The 19,390-nt window shown below is 33.6% G+C and overlaps 4 protein-coding genes across 4 annotated transcripts; 1 reads left to right on the top strand and 3 right to left on the bottom strand.

Annotated features, from left to right (window-relative positions):
• Positions 1 to 752: 752 nt before the first annotated feature.
• LOC107063297 (cathepsin S-like) lies at positions 753 to 2,104 on the top strand. Its single transcript, XM_015314974.1, has 5 exons — positions 753 to 819; positions 924 to 1,195; positions 1,268 to 1,405; positions 1,477 to 1,572; positions 2,036 to 2,104. Exons 1-5 carry the CDS (start codon positions 753 to 755, stop codon positions 2,102 to 2,104), a joined length of 642 nt encoding a protein of 213 aa, XP_015170460.1.
• Positions 2,105 to 11,104: 9,000 nt separating this feature from the next.
• LOC102587111 (late embryogenesis abundant protein D-34-like) lies at positions 11,105 to 12,415 on the bottom strand. Its single transcript, XM_006360753.1, has 3 exons — positions 12,086 to 12,415; positions 11,398 to 11,715; positions 11,105 to 11,248 (listed from the first exon to the last, which is right to left on the bottom strand). Exons 1-3 carry the CDS (start codon positions 12,413 to 12,415, stop codon positions 11,105 to 11,107), a joined length of 792 nt encoding a protein of 263 aa, XP_006360815.1.
• Positions 12,416 to 13,646: 1,231 nt separating this feature from the next.
• LOC102605352 (late embryogenesis abundant protein D-34-like) lies at positions 13,647 to 15,042 on the bottom strand. Its single transcript, XM_006360724.2, has 3 exons — positions 14,376 to 15,042; positions 14,008 to 14,301; positions 13,647 to 13,890 (listed from the first exon to the last, which is right to left on the bottom strand). The coding sequence occupies exons 1-3, from the start codon at positions 14,694 to 14,696 to the stop codon at positions 13,726 to 13,728; spliced, it is 780 nt and encodes a 259-aa protein (XP_006360786.1). The 5' UTR covers positions 14,697 to 15,042; the 3' UTR covers positions 13,647 to 13,725.
• A 108-nt stretch (positions 15,043 to 15,150) lies between these two features.
• On the bottom strand, positions 15,151 to 17,456 carry LOC102605017 (uncharacterized protein YwkD). The gene is made up of 4 exons (XM_006360723.2): positions 17,323 to 17,456; positions 16,982 to 17,209; positions 15,711 to 15,786; positions 15,151 to 15,462 (listed from the first exon to the last, which is right to left on the bottom strand). The coding sequence occupies exons 1-4, from the start codon at positions 17,401 to 17,403 to the stop codon at positions 15,422 to 15,424; spliced, it is 426 nt and encodes a 141-aa protein (XP_006360785.1). The 5' UTR covers positions 17,404 to 17,456; the 3' UTR covers positions 15,151 to 15,421.
• Between the last annotated feature and the right edge of the window lie 1,934 nt (positions 17,457 to 19,390).

Genomic DNA, 19,390 nt, shown 5'->3' with positions numbered 1-19,390 from the left:
AGTTAGAAAAGAAACTTAGTATTTTGCATAATCACCCGTAGCGGGCCTGTTGTGGTACTCTGACATTGTAAAAAAAGCATGTCTTGCTTCTCAAATTTTCCTCATGATCCCGCAGGCTTGTTGTGGTACTCTGACATTAAAAATCATCTTAGCTTGCATATTAGTGTATTAATGCTCTTTGTGTAAATAAGTGATACTTCTTGATGAATTTTTCAAAAACAGGGATGTAATTTTCTTTACTTTCTTTTTAGTGTTGTATTCATTCCATTTATATTAATAGGAATTTACATTGTTTATGTTAGTTAGTCTTGTATGTAAGCACACAGGTACTTAGTTACATACGTACTTGTCAAAAAAATAATTCAAATGGCAGTAATCAAAGTTAATGATAGAGTATAAAATGTATTGACAAATGTGCATTTTGCTACTAATTCTCAGTATTGGATTTTGTGAAGTCAAGAAAAGAAGCTCTATACAGAATTGAGTCCTAGAAACAAAACTTTTGCAGCTATACAAATAATGTAGGTCATAGGATGTCTTTAACTCATCTTTTAGATTTAGAAAAACCTTGTGACTGCCCATTTATGAAAATTAAATATGAGTTATCTAAAAACAAAATCAATTAAAATCTCGAAGATGTTGAACTTCCTTAGAATTATGTAAGGAAAATTCAAGAAAACCTATCATATGCTTTGGTAATAATGTATAGCTTGATAAACCTAGTAATTTAATCTGCTAATGTATAGTTGTTAATGCAAACTAATTGGTCCTGGGTGGGAAAAGAATGTCTCTGTGTTGTGGAGGATCAGGGAAAATGCTGTGAGTTGATAAATTCAAATTTAACACTTGCATTTTCATTTTATACATTTTGTCTATTACTATCTTACAAGTTTTTGTTTGTATGATTCTTTTGTTCATTAAAGGGGCATGTTGGGCATTTGTCGCGGCGGAAGCCATTACTGCCTTATACCACATTAAGTTGAAAAAGATGAAATTGTTGTCAAAGCAACATGTTATTGATTGCTTGTTAAGTGTATTCAAAACGTCAAAAAACATTCGATACCACGAAGAAACAGGGTGCTACACCAATCACTACAACAATTACTATCAATTTGCAATGAATGAAGGAGTTTATTCTGATGCTTCATATCCATATGTTGACAAGAGGGGAAATTGTCGTAACCTACCGAACGAGGTAAGCACATACTATTGAATTTGTTGTTGGGTTGAATATTCTGGTTTATGTTACATCTTTTAAATTGTGTAGGAGAAAACAAAAATTAAGGGGTTTAAAAAGGTTGACAATCTTGACATGGGCAAAAAAGGAATTGAAGAGCTAATTCGAAAGCAACCAATTAGTGGATGTGTAAAATTGGTGGACAGCTTTCAGGGGCATTTAGGAAAGGTAAGAAGAACTCAATTGATCGACTTTTTGTGTTTATGTTTTCTTTAATCTAATTTCATTTATGTTGATAGGATATCTACATGGACCAAATTGAAAAGGAAATTCACTTTGAAAAGTTGCTCAAAAGTGGAAATCAATCCTCTGTTGAACGTCATGTAGTGTTTATCGTATGCTTTGGTGTTGAGAACGGCATAGAATATTACTTGATTAAAAATAACTAGGGAGTAAAGTGGGGTTGAGAGGAGCGTTGTTTCAAGCTTATCTTTTCCGGTTCTTGATGACTAGATAAATAGTCTTTGATTCCTGGTTGGGCTCGGTTAACTAGTTCTCTACTATTGTTTTGTGCTACATTAACAGTAGTTATTTGTAGAGAAGCTTTGAAGTTCAGCTAACTGATTAACTAGTGTGTTTTTACTGCTTTTTGTGCTATTGTTGCAGCTCTTGGTTGAAAATTATGACCATATATGTAATGATAAATTTGTTGTTCATGTGTCATGTGTTTGCATCTTATATTAATTTATGAAACAACCTCAATGAAAGGCTACTAAAAATACTCGATCCATTTTTAACTGAAACGATGTGTATGTTAATGATCAGTTGATCATGACAATCTTGCTCTTATTATGTTAGATATTGATAGAATGCGTGCGTCCACTATCAGTCAACGGACCAGGTCCTTTGACTCAGCAAGAACAGTAATGAAGAGTAGACAATAAAGAGAACACAACACAAGCAGTTTACATGGAAACCTCTTTGCTCAAGGGAGTAAAACCACAACCTGTCTTATAGGATTTTCAATTGTTTCCACTAATCTCTTCAAGCAAAAGTGAAATACAGTTACAACCAAAGTGAAAAGAGGTTATTAATCTCATAACTAAGTAATAACTCTATTACTTACTGAGCCTAAGCAGATACCACACTGCCCACTAAGCTATCACCACTAGACAACTTAGAATTCAACTAAGCAGATACCACACTGCCCACTAAATCAACTAACTCCTAGATGACTTAGAATTTTACTAAGCAGTAAATAATGTTGCCTACTAAATCAGTTAGCCTTAACTGATTTAGACTTTTACAAACGAACACAAGATCTGAATCCTTTATAGATTAGGAACAAATTTACAATGTTAGTACTGAAGATATAATCCTAAAACAACTAGACAGCTTCCAGCTCTATCAGGTCCCTATTGTTCTTGAGGATGATACTTCTCTTGAGTGTTAGCCTTTGCAAAAGTTCTTGAGAGTTTTCAAGTTGCAAAAACTAAGGTTGTGTCTATTGGACATATCCTGTATGAAGAATAGACGCAATCTTCGAGGCCATACCATTGGCCAAGGTTTCTACCATAGTTGGAGACTGTGCACCAACCAATTGTACTTTTTACAGCCTGACATTTGTGTGATATTGACACCAGGATCAGGTCCCTTTACAAGGTTCCATGATTTTGTCAAATCACCAAAACTGCAAATAACAATTTCCCAATTTTTGATGATGACAAACTCCACACAAATGCCTTCATTTCCATTCCCCTTGTCAATCAGACCCTTATTCATTCCCCCTATCAATCAGACTTTCCGCCAACCTACGCAACCAACATTTTAATTTTCCCCCCTTTTTGGCATCATAAAAAAAGAGTGCAGTAAACCAGCAAAACAAATAGGATTGCTAAGTAAGATCATGACCAAAGGCAACACCAAGATGGTTATAAAAACATGAATAGAAATAAATCAGTCACAACAAAACAAGAATCAACTTTATTGCACAAAAATCAGCAGTCAATACATTAAATTTAAACTGACATAGAGAACCCCGGACACTGTCAACACAAAGGAAAGACACAGGAAGGGACAGAGAAGAACTATGAGGAAGGAGGTTGATGTGAGAGGGACTTAATAACAAGAGTAAGCTTAGCATTTGCTTCATCATTATCCTTGATCAATTTCTCTTGTAAGGCAACATTTTGAGCCAGGATCACATTATTCTTCTTCCTCAGCTTGTTGACCTCTGCAGTACCAGGTCCCTTAGACTGTACTTTGAGTAACTCAGCCTTCAATAGGGCAATCTCCACATCTTTGTTGCTCACACGCACAGTCATCTCCTCCAGCTCGTGCTTCAACTGATCTTGTTCAATTACCAACTGAGATATCTAGCTCAGTGGACCAGTCTTTCCTTCAATGCACTCACATTCCACCAGAGTAGTTAGAGAGAAGGATTGCTTGGCAGTTCCAATTTTACCCTTTCCTACTGGAATGTTCAGATGTTGAAACACCTTGATCAATAAATAGCCATAACCCATGCCACGTTTACCCTTGTGTTCAATCACCGATTTGTACATATGCTCCATCATTAGGGCTGGAAGGTCTATGGGTTCAACCTTGCATAGTGATTCCATGATGAACATATCAGTTGCAGAAGCGACTGTCCGCTTTTCGGTCCGAAGAAGAAGCACTTTATTGACAAATTCAAACAACAGCTGGTACTCTCATTTAATGAGTTTCTTTTGAATCCTCGCACGGTGCATGTCAGGGAGTTTGGAGGATTCTTTCACAAACTCATTGGTGCAAGATTTTCTGACTACGGACCTGATCCTTTCTCTGGGTACTTCTAGTATTTGTCCCAACAGTTCCTCATCCAGATGTAAACTTTTGTCTCCTACCATGGTGTTGAGGCTACCATCCTCTGCAAATTCTACATTATAATAGAACTCTCAAACCTGCTCTTCATATAGAGCAAAAGATTTGATCTTGAACAAGTGAGTCCACGATTGAATCTCCACAAGATCATACAGAGAATCCATACCTGGCTTGGTAATGATATCAGTATCAAACACTCATCCTCCTAGAACCTTCTGTAGGCGCAGATTATTAACAATTGATTGTTTGCTTACTGCATAGTCATCTTTATTCCTTTTGGGACCTCGTTCCTGTGCAGAGTCTTGCTGGAGAACATGAAAAGTTTCTTTTTTCCTCTTTGACGGCTCCCTCCTCTTTTATGAGTCGCTTCATTTTTCCTTTTGTAGGGTTACCCTTCGTGACCGCAGATGCCTTAGATTTTCTTTTACTGGTCTTCTTCACTTGTTTTCCTTTTTCCTTTCTAACATCACCCAGGGGAGAGTCTTCTCCCACACACTTATGCTCAGAAACTTCAATGGAAACATTCACTATATCATCAGTAGGCATCTCAAAGACCGTATCACCAGATCTTCTTCTCCTTCGATTTTCTGCCGTAGTTGTTTCAGTGGACTTCATAGCATCCCCCATAAGTTTTTGAGAGACTGCTCTAGTAAAGGGCCTTTTTCTAGGGGTTTCTTCTGTGACCTTTTCTTTTCCCTTCGAGGTGATAGGGACCATTCTCCTTTGCAAGGACCACTTGAGAAGGACATTGTCCTCGTCAGTGTCACTAGGATCAGAATACTGATAGACACCAACCTCTGGAATTTGGTCAAATACGGGTTAAGAACCTTCAAGTATTTCATCCACAAAACTTCCTGCTTCTTCATTCATTACCCATTTCTCTCATTTGTGCTAGACTCTCGATAACCAGGCTTTCACTGGCGGCAAGAATATTTGACTCAGAGAACTTACTATTGGGAAGATCACCCTCAAACAGTTGGTCAAATAAAATACCTGAGTAGGGACTAGGTTGATGTGAGGGTGCAGGGTTATTAAGATCTATGGGAGTCTGGGGAGTAAGAGGACTGGCTTCTGTAATGTTGACCGGAGAGATGGTCGACATTTTCGACGGAGAAGGAGCATCAGATGATGTATAGAATGCCACTGGATCTATTTCATTTAAGAAGTCTAGCATTTTCTTCGAAGAAGACGATGACTGAGACATGTTAGAGAGAGGAGAAGACATGTATTGCAGAGAGAGAGAAATATTAGAGCTTTTGGCGGAGAGCTTTGAGAGAGAGGGAATTTGAAATGTGAAGAGATGGAGTGGAGGAAAGTTGTATAAAAAGAACTGAATCGCTGTGTCAGGTCCCTGAATATACGCGTCGCTTGGACTTAAAGCGATGGGACAACGGTCAGAATGGTCGATGACTGACACGTGGAGATCTCAACGGTTCTCATTCAACAGTTTAAATAAAATGTAGAGAATGCTAACCTTTGGAGAGGACCATGTCCCGATCTCCAGGTGTTATTCATATAGATTATAGATAGAAAATAAATATAGAATCAATAAGTTATCCATATTCGAAATTCGGAAATTACAAGTTTAAAGAGGAAAAACAAAAGGCACAGACCATGAGAGGGAAGTAATTGCACTGACAAATCCTATAATTTGCAAATTATGTATAACGAAGTATGCATCATATTTTTCTCCAGAATAAAATAATACTTAGTTCTGACAAAAAGTAGAGACAAAATTTACCTGCGGTGCTTGACATCATATTCATTGCTTCACACACCATAATATATATATATAATGTGTTGCATATATATTTTTAGCTTTTATTATAAAATTTGTGTAACAAAATAATAATTCAAAAATGTATTTTAAAAGCTAGGTCACTTGAGAAAATATTTGTTATTATGATACGGAGACACCATTTAAAATTTGTGAATTTAAAATTTGAACTTGTATTGTTTTTACTGTAATTCATTACTTTAGTTATTTATTTGCTGAAAAGAAATAACTTGAATAAGCGGACAAACACAGTTACCATCTAGCAATAAATAAGTGAAGAAAATCAATATCGTATAGCCCCATAATGGTATATAGAAATATGTCTATTGAATTTCATGCTCTAGATTACTGTAAATGCACGTAAATACCTCCAACTCTAAATACTGAATTAACTAAGAGAATTGAAATTTAATGACAAAAGAAATCTTAAAAATTATCAATAACTTATCAAATAGGATGAATAAACATATTTTTTCGACAAAATTTGCTAACAAAGCAAAATAGATGTACATTTATCAATTCAGCCCAAACATAACTTTCAAATTTGTTGTCTGATTTTATAGCTGTTTTTTTTAATAATTATAACATATCTCGTGAAATCCGTCTAGGGAGTGTAGGGTGTGCACAGATCTTACCTCAATTCAGAAGACCCTCAACTTAAGTCGAGTATAGCAAATCAGAGTAAATATGAAAAAGAAAAATGACAGTGAAGAGAATATAATATCATATAACAACTATTACGAAAATAATAACAACAACAACAACAAAATATGTAATAACCGAAACACCATAAAAACAATTGGTGGTAGAAAGCAAAAGCAAGACAATACAAGAATAAAAGTACTACTACAACAGACACCACTAAGCTTAAACCCTTTGGAAAGCAAGAGAACACTCCATTACAACCTTCTACATTAATCGGCGATCTCCATGCTTAAGCATGCATTTTCTGTAATTGATGAAATTAGTTTCGTTTTTCTTCTGAGCTTTGAAAGGCGAATTAGCTTATGTATTTGTCAATAATAATTTTACCTCATGCACATGATATTTATAAGCCAAAAGTTTGCCTAGAATTCTGTAGAAAGCTCAAAAAGTTTATGTTTGGAGAATGGAGAGACATTCTTAAAATGCGTTTTAAAAACACCTTTTTCATTTTTAGTATTTAATATAATATAATATGATATAATTATTATTTAATATTTAATTGCTTTAGATATTTTATAACATTTTTGAATTAAGATAGGGGTAAAATAGTATTTCAACTTTTACTTTTGTGACTTCCCACTTTTAATATAATATGATTACTATACTATATTTTTTACTTTAAAATATTTTTGTCCTTATATTTTTAGTCCAAAAATATCCTTTAAAACAAAATAGTAGCTAAAAAAAATACTTCTTTCTGACCGTCACTTCAAAACAAGAAAAAATAAGTAATATTCTTTCAATTTTTTGGGATAGGATCGAATTAAATATGTGAGATATATAAGAACATATTAAAAGAAAAAAAAAGGAAAAAAGTTTGATATATACCTCAATGCGATTTGAAGTTGATATGTATAGTCATTTGTTATAAAATTAGCTCACATATACCTTTTATCACACACAAAGACAGATCTACCTAAGAGTTAGGGGTTCACCCAAATCCCCTCAATTGAAAAATTATATTTTATATGTAAAGTCAAATTTGAGTATTTTGTGTATATAATATTAAATGAAGCCTCTCAGTACAACTGATTAACCCAATGGTCCAGGTGTTCAAGTTTCAACGTATCACTCAGTTTGCAAGTTCAATTTCATATTTTGTAGTTTTCTCCATTTTTTTAGTTAGCTAACCTTAGCGGACATCTCACTTTGTTTTTCATCCTATAATTTTACGTATTTACTTTTTCATATTTCGAATTCCTTGAATGAAAATTTTACGTTCGCCATTGATCACGCCCCTAGCAAGAAAAGGCAGATATTGAGGATTTATACAAACGCCTACTGAAATATATAATAAACTCTTGCTAAAGTTGTAGTTTAATAGGAAAATTCTGCGTCAGCCATTGATCACACCCCAGCTAGAAAAGGTGGATATCGAGGATTTATACAAACGCCTACTAAAATGTATAATAAACTCATGCTAAAGTTGTAGGTTGATAAGAAGCGGAACATGTACTAAGAAAAGGTTACCTATATTAATTCAGAATGTTAATTAATTAATTAACGGAATTAATTTGCGTAACGGAATTGTTTTGAAAATTCGCGTAACGGTACAATTTGAAAGTCGCTCAGAAGGGACATGTTCCTTCCGAACAAATACTTCTAATCCCTTTAGACATCATCATTGTGAACATACTTGTGTTATCTCTTGTATTCAGGTTAATAAACAAATAGTAAAGATGAAACAGAAAAACATAAAATAAAACTATCCGAGTTCAGATAAGTATCAACTATGTGTTCTTAAGAAAAAATTTAATCCCCTCAAGTACCCCATGGTTGTAGATTAATTTCTCCCAAGATAAAATGGATTAAACATTTAAAAAGTAGTGGTACCTCAAACTTCGATAATTTTAGCAAACTCAAAAATGCAGCAACGAGATCACACACACAGACTCGATTGATCGACAATTTTATTTATAAGAAGAGAATTTTCATGTGTCTACCTTTTTTACTTTATTGCGTGTACAAGTTTTTGTCCAGTACAAATAGTTTGTTGCCGTGAAAATCAGGAAGCACGATTTTAGATAGAAGAATTGAAATTTTCAAATTTTAAAATCAATTTATGTTGAGGAATTTAAGGAGAAAATAAGGTAAAGGATTATGAAAAAAGAGAAGGAATCATTTTTATATATGAAATGGGACGACTTACACGCTTATAAAAATAGAAAAAGTCGACAACGTAATTGTAACCGAGATTTGATGGCGAGTGATAACTAAAATAAACTATAGCTATGATGACTAATTAACTAGTATAAATTTACTTAATCGCGTAATTTCCCCGTATAGTAATGAATTGTGGAGCTATGATGACTAATTAACTAGTATAAGTTTGTTTAACTGCGTAATTTTCCCATATAATAATGGATTGTATTTGTTATACCACTTTCTCTGAGTCTCGTTTGCTCCAAAATCAAATTTTATTAGGAAATACTTGTACAAGGTAAATTATTACTCGATATATAATTTATTCTCTTATGTTATCCTTTCTATTAAACACTATTTAATATTTAATACATTTCCAAAGCTTAAATTTAATATATTCAAAGGGTAATATAGTAATATTATCTTTATTATTTATTGTTTCTTAAGTTGTGTGTCAAATTAATAGTGGACAATTATTATTGGACATAAGAATAATACACTTAATAAATTAGATTTTAGTTGATTTTTAAAATTATTAAATATAAGAAACATAGTAAATTACAATTTTATCTATGGTAGATTCTTTTAATAAAGGGTAAAAAATTGGGGAAACTATATAAATAGGCCATAAAATTCAAAATATTACAAGTTCATACCCAAACCTAAAGTAATTTTTAAAATACTCATTCTCTCATAAATAATTACAGCTTATACACATTCATTAACGCTTATAATTTTCGCTTAACTGATACTAAATCAACATATAGTGTATTGGTATCATTAAGACTAATAATTTTCGCTTAATTGATACTAAATCAGTATCATTTATTGTATTGATATCATTAAGACTGATAATTTTGCTTAACTGATACTAAATCAGTATACTTTATTGATATCATTAAGTTTTCTGTTCAAAAATTACTCATTAGCAATGATACTATAAGAGTATATATGTAATTGGGTTAAGTAAGTAATTTGATTTTCTCCTCTTATCATATTTGTATAACTTGATAGTGTGTATAGTATATCCAATAGTGTTAGTGAAAAATTACAAAATAACATAATTACAATATTACAATTGAAAAATAAAACGAAAAAACAAAAATTTCTTCATGTTGAGGCACAGATATTTCGCTTTCTTTAAGGAGATTCAAGCCCACTACAACAATTGTTTTCACCGGTCCAGCAATAGTCCTTCTTGACTTGTCCCCTCTTGGATACAACAACCTTAACACAAAATATAACTCAACAACTTTGGACAAGAGTTGAGTCCAAAGCTCAACAAAAAGAACACCTCCCTTCAACTAATAAGAACTCTCTTTTTTGACTAACTTTTTCCTCTTTATATTTTTCTTGTATCTCTTAACCAAATGAAGATCACCACTATTTATAGTTGAGAAAGTCTAAATAGCAATGAATAAGAAGATAATGGGGTAGTAAATAGTGAAGATAAATGACCTAGAGGTTACCTAAGTTACAAAGAATAATGGAAGAAAAATTATGAAGAAAGAATAATGGAAGAAAAATTATGAAGAATTAAGTAGTGGTCATAGTTGACCACTACACACGTTCTGCTAGAAAGCCCCAACGGACAACAAAAATTCCCAACGTTCACATCAAACTTAATCAGCAATGAAGTGTGACAATTAAGCCAAATTCAATGGCTAAAGGAGTAATGCACCATGCTGAGTAATTATGCTATAATGGTCTAATTTCTGACAGGTATGAAACCATGGAATTGGAGAAAGCACTTCAACATAATTTTAAGAATATTAAAATAGTCCTAAAACCAACAATTTAAAATATGAAAATGCTCCTAAAACCAACGAATAAAAATGTATGTTGATAGTTATGAGAGATAGGATGGCAAACCATTAGATTTGAACTGGATTTCATTTCAGTGTTTGTAAGATCACTCAGAGATGCAGATGGAGTTGGTACTCCTTTCTCTACAAAATCTGGTTGCCTCTTTCTCTCATTCTATGCATAATTTGTGTATATGATGGAATCATGGAAAAATGATAGCCTGGTTAATTTGCATAAAATCAACTTCATTTGGACCATTTCTCCAAAAATGTCTTTACACTACAAATACAATTTAAGTTACTATAGAAAATTGTTTGTCTTACATACTTCTCATAATTCCATTCAAGCTTCTACTATTATCTGAAACTTGGGCCAAATTTTATGTCTTCGTTTGAAATTGTTGCGAAGACGTAAAAAAGTGTTTAACCAAACCTAATTACTTCATTATTTGTACATATAAGCCCAAACACAAACCCATATTACACAAACAACAGTAATTCATTAACCATATAGTAACTGCATGCACCGGCTTGAAAAACAAGTAATTAACATACATACAATACTTCTTCGACTATAACTGACTACTACTACTATAGCACTACACAGAGATTAGGATTGTTGTTGACTCCTTTCATTCATCCGGCAGCTACAGTCACAGAAGCAGCTACTCCACCAGGAGTGGTGGACATGTCGTGTTTGTTCCGTAGCTCCGCCCCTACCACTCCTTCTGCATCCTGCCTCGTCGCTGCCTTATCTGCCGGCAATACCTTAGTAGCACCCTGCGCAAGTTTAAATTAGCTTCAAGTTGAGTCTATCTACTATATCGAGTCTCAATTTATGTGGGACAATTCAAATATATCAATGGGGCAACACTGGAATATCGAAATACAAACTTCTCACAGTAAAATTCATACGATTTGTTACTAACCGATAAGACATCTCCAAGCTTAACTTTGTCCTCGTCTTTTATCATAGATTCATTATAGGCAGCAGCCGACTGAGCAGTGGCTGCTACGCCTCCAGGTGTGATAACATTGCTGCCTGTTGCGCGTACTTCAGCTGCTTGGATTGCTGCTGCATCGCATTGATCCACTGGTTTGCCCGGTATTGTTTGTCCAGCAGCTTCAAGAGCTTCTCCTATTGTGATTTCTCTCGTACTGCCACCACCACCACCTCCTCCGGTGGTTGCTGCTCCTTGTGGCTGTCCTCCGCCACCTCCTGTTGGCTGAATGTATTGTCCAACTACCTTTATGTCATCAACCGTACATAAAATTAGCCGCTAATCAACAAATATAGGAGCTAGCTGACCTTTCAATTGGTGAAGTGCCAAAATGTTGTTGGCAGTGACGGATTCAGGATTTGAAAAATAAAACATAGTGCATGAAATTTGAACTTGAAACTTAGAGATGAGTTTTGAATTCCCTATGCCACTAATTAAGTCGACCTCCAATCTTCTGTTTAGGTGAAACATTTGGAACTACGGTGGTCGTAATTTGGCCACCTAATCAAATCATTTGGTGTTTTCATCATTTTATTTTGACGAAAAATAAGTGATATTTTACATAATCAAGTTGCGCGCAATACATAATTAGTAATTAATAATGAGACAACTTTACCTGTCCAGCAACTGATTCAGTAATAATATTAGCTCCAGGAACCGCCGTCCCAGTAACGGTAACACCCTCTCTAGCCGCAACATCAGTAACATCACCCGGTTGAACCAAACCGGCGCTCACGTTAACATTAGCAGCTGATTGCATGGCAGCCGCTGGACCGCTCTTTTGCATCTTCCCGAGCACGGCAGTTTCAGCGCTCTGCATCATGGCTGCATCTTCCGGCTTAACAGCTTTTTCTCCTAGCTCACCAGAGACAGAAAAAACGTCGCCGTATTTGATCGGATCGGCTGCTTGATCACCTTGTTCCCTTCTTGGTTGTTGTTGACTCATTTTTTGTTAAAATTAAAACACTTGGAAATTATGAAAAGTAGATGTAGGATATGGCTAGCTAGCTCGAGCTAGAGGAAAAAATGATATATATGAATGTGTAATGGAAGAAGATTGAGGGATTGTTTGGATGGAGATGAGGGATTTTGGGACAAGTGGCTATTTGAAGTAATGTGGTGGCGTTAAACTATAGATATGGCAGGCCACTTGTCAAACTACTACTACTACCACCTTGAATATTGGCGGGTGTTGTGAATTAAGATAACTTTGTAAGGGTATATAAGTTAGACGTGGTGAATAAGACATATTCAGTTTATATTATTAGGTTGAAAAAAATATTGAACAGTTTTATTTTGGATCCAAGCTTTTTTAGCTATTGTTAAAATTAAAAGGTTTAGGTATTAAAAAAATGATTATGTAAATTATGTTGAAACTTTGTCTATCACCTTAATTAGTGCATTACTATTTTGTTATGCATATTCTACGTTATAACTATATATATATAATAGTGCTTGTGTTGGTAATCAAGTTTGTTACCGTGGGAGTGTTTGTAACTATTAAGTGCGGAGCTATATGGACAATTCAATCGAATTTAATAAATTTTGTTTGCTACATGGGTAATTTGATCGAATTTAATAAAGTTTGTTTGAATGGTATGTTTATATAATAAATTTATTAAATATATATAATTATTAAAAAATAAAATTCAATATTATCACTTAAAATTATTATTAGAAAATTTGGTACTCATAAAATTAAATTTTTATTATTATAGTTCGTTATCCAATGCGGGCGCTTGTATATTTTCTTCTATTATTCGCCTTAAGTTCATAGCAAATCAGTTATTGCTAATGTTTATATCGACAATGATCTGATTATGTCTCTGTTTGGTTGGAAGCTAATATTCGAAACTTTCTTCTTGAATATGGTTAATTTGAACCCTAATTTGCACCATAGAACTAGAATAACGTGACACCAGGGTGTATTTGGTATGAAGTAAACATTTTGTAATTAAGTCTTATTATAATTGGTGTTTAGCTAGTATGATCAAACTTTAAACCAGCTATTTCAAAGCAAAAGCCGATAGTGTAATAAGAGTTAAGTTGTGACTTGCAAATTAATATACGCAATTCCTTTTTCGTATTGAGGATTATATTTTTTATTTGCATAACCTAATTTAATTTACAAAGTAGGGGACCTTTACATAACCTGATTAACGACTAATTACAAAGTACCAAAACAAGTAAAGGAACAAGCTAATTAACGAGGAAAATATTAGTAGTAATATTATATACATTGTGAGCCAAGCTTAATTATGAACTTCTTTCATTTAGTCTTGCAGCTGCAGCCACAGATGCAGCTACTCCACCAGGATAAGCTGTTGTCAGGCTTGGATTATTCCGAAGCTCCGCCTCCATCACCCCTTGTGCATCTTGCCTTGTCGCTGCCTTATCAGCCGGTAATTTTGCAGCCGCACCCTATAAATGTTTGATTCCAGTATGTTTAAGATCACAAAATTTAAACGAATTTAATTAATTGTATATATAAATGAAAATCAATCATAATGAAATTGCTAGTCTCTTAAAGAGTCGTACAGTTAAGACATCGTTTAATTTGATTTTATCAACATCTTGAGTCAATCCTTCATTAGCCGATGCTGCTGATTGAGCTGTGGCAGCTAATCCTCCAGGGGTTACAACACTAGAGCCGGTGGCTCTAGCTTCAGCCGCTTGTATTGCGGCTGCATCGCTCTGTTCCACCGGTTTCTCCCCTGCTGTAAGGGCTGTTGCTGCCAAAGCTTCTCCTATTGTTATAGGCGCTTCCTCCACATCTCCCTCTGTTGTTGCTGCTGCTGTTGCTGGAAGAGGCTCAACATATCGCCCCAATACCTACAATTATCATTTAATTGTCTCACCTGACATCTACGCAATTTGTATAAAATTGACAAGCGTGTTAAAGTCACCTGTCCGGCAACTGATTCGGTAATTATACGTCTACCGGGGAGTTTGGTTTCAGCGACAGTAACACCTTCATCACCAGCAAGTTGAGTGGTATCTTCATGACTAACATGTCCACTTCTTTCGTTTTTGGCAGCAGCAGTCTGCATTACAGAGGCAGGACCACCCTTTTGGTTTTTCCCAAATACCATGGATTCAGCACTTTGCATCATGGCTGCATCTTGTGGTGCAATTGGTTGATCAGCTAACTCACCTTTTACATTAAAAAAGTCTCTGTATTTTAGGGGCTGCTCTGTTTCAGGCCTTTGAGGTTGTTCTTGGCTCATTTTTTTTTTGTTATATACGTATGCTTTACAAAAAAGGGTTATATATATCGATTATTTTCTTCTAGGGAAGTTTTTGTGTTGGAGATGCTCCAGGGACGACACGTGGCAACTCTGTGCAAACGTGGCAGACTACTTGGAAGCAGGAATGGTGACTCAGATTGGCAACTTTGAAATGTTCTTGAATAACCAAGATAACTAAATGAAACGTCCAACATTAGCCTTAATTGATCGCGATAAACAAAACTTTGGCATAAGCGATTTTTCGCTTCTGCGTTTCTAGGCTTCACAATAGCTCCCTTTTATTTCCAATTCCATTCTTTTTGCTTCCTTCAAGTTTCTTAATAATCATAATCACTGCTTAAAATCTATTAGTTTTTTGTTGATACGGCTAACATGAGAATCATGGCTATTGAAGTACAACAGTATACATCTATCTCAGAGGCAATTACTACTATTTACAACTAACTCCACTAGTATTGTCTTATTAAGAGATCAATCTACATACATACAGTTCTTATGCTATCAATTTGGCAATAATCAGAGTACAAGCTTCTTGGAGGCAATTGCAAGGAGAAAGCATAACTACACGACACAATATTTTCATACCAATACGAAAATTTACACAAGGTCATCATCCGAGCTAATGTTTTTCGAGTCCTGTGGGTTTATTATACTCTAATTTTATGGCTAACAGATACGTGAAACACCAAGAGTTTGGTCACTGTTTAGGAGGCAGGAGACCCACTGCTTACCTCCAAACCATTTCCTGCAGATTGAGAACCATATGTTATTGAATTGAAAACTTTGCCTAATCAAATGCAGAACTGAAAAGAATTTGATACACTAGCATCGACATCAGGTTAAGAGATTCAAATTTAAGAGTGTAAAGAACATCGGTTTTCTCTTGTGTTTTTGCCTTCTATGAGGTTAAGTATAGTCATCCAATTTCATAAACTTCAAAACACTATCACTTCGGAGGCAATATGATATATAAACATAAAACGGAAATCTAACCATCTGGATCAAAGAAAAAGGCTTGTTTGGTCTTGCCATCTGGTTGAGTCCTCTCGTGAACTTCAATTCCTTTCTCCTACATGACAAAGTTAAGAGAAAAGCAGTGATCGGCAGATCTATTAGTCATGGATAACCCAGAATTGAGAAAGAAACGAGACTAAACTTCCATCACTGAAGAACAAAAGACACTGGTCTACAATTCATGCATTAACATTATCTAAAACAAATAAAGCTATAACTCTGCAAAAGAACAATTAGCAGTATCACATTATTTTAACCAATTTTCAATTGCTTCACTTCACCTCCTATTAAGATGAAGCTAATGCTTTTGTTTTAAATACTCAATAGTCAATACAAATAGAACAAGAAAACACATGCTACAATACTGCAGTCCCCTTGAGAAAACTCAAAGATGCAACAATTAATCAACATCTCTTCCTATCCTTCACATACTCATTCAAAGGAATCTCGTTTACACACCTTTATTTTCAAATTGTCGTTACAAGAATTAACATCATCTAGAAAGGTAAAAGGGAAGTAATGGATAAAAAGATGTCAAAAATCATCAAATTAAAGATGATACCAACTCTTTGACATCAGGGCAAAAGAGCAACTCGGTGAACTAAGCTCCCACTATACGCCCGGTATCAAATTGACAAACCACCAAAAGAGCGAGAAAAAGGGGGTATTAGGGGAAGGGCCGGACCACAAGGATTTATTGTACGCAGCCTTACCTTGCGTCTCTACAAGAGGCTGTTTCCACAACTTGAACCATTAACCTCCACATCACATAGAAACAACTTTACCAGATACGTCAAGACTCTCATTCAACACTTTGACATCACTTTTAACATAATATTTAATGAAAATGCTTTCCCTTATTCCTCAATGTTGCCGATCACAAAATCCTTGTCTCCCTCATCACATTCTAGCTATTCATCTTTTGCTTTACTCGATCAAGCTTCTGAACATCTAGTGCGTTCACATTCTCCTACACACTCTATCGCGCCAAGGTCATTATCAAATATTCTAATTGCATTATCTATCCCCTCTAGTACTCAATAATCCAATTCTTGAAACTAACATTTTCTTTTAATCATAGTAAACAATTAATTTAGGGTAATCTTAAACAGAAATTGAAATTGAAAACAGCAACAGATCTTCCATAATACTTAAATCAACCCCCTCCCACCCCCCAAAAAAAAAAAAAAAAAACATTAACCACATAAAACTTTTTAACAAAATTGAAAGAGGATAAAATAGAGATCAACCTTGAGTTTCTGAACAAAATAATTGAAATTGGAGATGGTGAAGCAGACATGGTGACCTCTGGGCAGATTCTTCGGGTCGGCGATGGCTGACGTGGCACTCCATGGACCTTCTGGAAGCTTCGTAGTCGGGTCTCTCTCGATAAGGTGAAGATAGAAAGATGGTGCCAGCTTCAACCATATCACATCAAATTCAAATCTTGGAGCTTCAACTTTCTCAAACCCAAATATCTGCAAACCCATTTTCATCAAACAATCAATTTTACTCTAATTTAAACAGAAAAATCATAACCCTGATGTGATTTATGAAACTTAAGTAACGAAAGTTAATGCATTATCAAAACCTCAATGTAAAATTGGGCTAGGCGATTGATATCAGAGGATTCTCGGGAGACGTGATTAAGGCAGGTTCCTTGTGCTGCCATTTTTGTTGTTGTTTGTGTCTAGAGAATTCTAGTAGAGATATTTATTTGGGAAAACTACCTTAAACATACTTTTATATAATTACATATTTTCTCATTAATTAAGTGTTTTATTATCGTATATTGAGGAATTTATATCTAAATACATGTATTTTTGTTATCAAAATATACTAAAATAAGGAGAGACACGAGTGAGATAGAAAGGGAAGGGAGATAGTCATTATCCCAGATACATGTGAATCAAACTAGATTCATGTATTTTGTATGTAACTAGTGTGATTTGCATGAATCTGATTACCAGATGCATAGGAGAGTGGTGAGCAAGATGGGTGGGAGGTGGGAAGAGTTGTCTATGTATTTCAACTATATGTGAATTCACTTGAATACAATGTATCTAGTAGAATTTTCATATAATTTTGACGTATCCGAGATACACGTATCTAGATGTATATGGAGTGTATCAAAATATGATAAAAATTTAGTAATATTACAAATTAGTGTGTATCTAAGTAATAAACTCTAAAACTAATTGGATTTCTATAAGTTACCTTATTTATTTGCTGGGCTTAATCAACTATGCAACGTCGTAATGGAACATGTACACTCCGTCTGATCCATATTAAATGAATTGTTGGAGTTTGATAAAAGTTGAAGTTACTTTTCATATCTATTTTCTTTTTAATTATTTTTAAAATATTTTATTAAAAAATATAAAATAATTAAGAATCTCATTAAATAAAGATAAATATTAGAAAACATTTCAACAGTTTTCTTTAATTTTGAACAGTTAACTTATTTTAAATTATGAAAAATATCTAAACAATTTGATTAATTTGAATTAGATGGAGTATTCCTAATTCTTGTAATAAAATATTATTTATATATTTATAGAATATAATCTTTACCAAAAAATGGTATGAATGAGAAGTTTTTGCACGGATACTTAATTTAATTTCCTAAGTATAGTTTAGAGATCCTTTTGTCTCTCTCAGCATAAATTCAATGGAAATTAAGTTGTGCAATATAAATTGTGTAGTTTTTCAAAATTTATCGTAACGTGTAAAAGTTAAACTTATGTTTTTTGGTATATATTCTTTATCATTTTTAGAAGAAGAAGAAGAAGATATGTGTATTATTATTTTTCTCAAATACATTATATCCTTCTAACATATAATAAATTATATGTTTTACAATATAACTTATAAATATAATGATACGAATATATAAACTAGCTACATTTGCTATTTTTCTATTAAATGTTGTATCTTGTAATATTCCGAATTAGGTCTGCTGTTGTATCGACTATCGTCATATAAATACTGCTGTATGTACCAAAAAGAAATTTCTGGGTACTTTTGTTCCTTTGTAGATAAATAGAACATTGTTTGCTTTGGAAAAAGAATACTTTTGCTCCAACTTTCTGAAATGAAAAGTAAACGAATTTCATCTTAATTAATTCATTTGCAACTTTTTGATCATATTTCCTTTTTTAAGTATACTAACTAATGGACTCATCTTATTTTATTGACATAATTTGACTAGGCACGGAAATAAGATATTTTTTTTCATAATTAGATCAATTTATATTGAAATATTGTGTATTAATAAGCATATCACTAAAATTTAAATTGTATTTATAAAATTTAGAGAGCTAGTATAATTTTTCAATGGACCAAAAAAGCAAAATTAGTTCTAAAAATAATTAATTATTGTAATAAAATATTAATATAGAGAATAATTATTATAAATTTATAATCAGGTCAAATTGTATCAAAACGTTATATCATTATAAAAGTATGTTCTAAAATTTAAATTATAATTATTAAATTTAGAAAATTATAATATTTTAAACGAACTAAAAAAAGAATACCATCCATATAACTCAAATAAATTATTAGGATAATTTATGAGTTACTTGAACGAAGAGTTATTTGAAAATAACATTTTTATCTTTTTAAGTGATGAGTTATTATAACTTATGAATTACTTG

Source organism: Solanum tuberosum, unplaced genomic scaffold, assembly GCF_000226075.1.
Source record: "Solanum tuberosum cultivar DM 1-3 516 R44 unplaced genomic scaffold, SolTub_3.0 scf00334, whole genome shotgun sequence".
Taxonomy (NCBI): Eukaryota; Viridiplantae; Streptophyta; class Magnoliopsida; order Solanales; family Solanaceae; genus Solanum; species Solanum tuberosum.
This window is presented reverse-complemented; position numbering and strand designations above follow the sequence as displayed.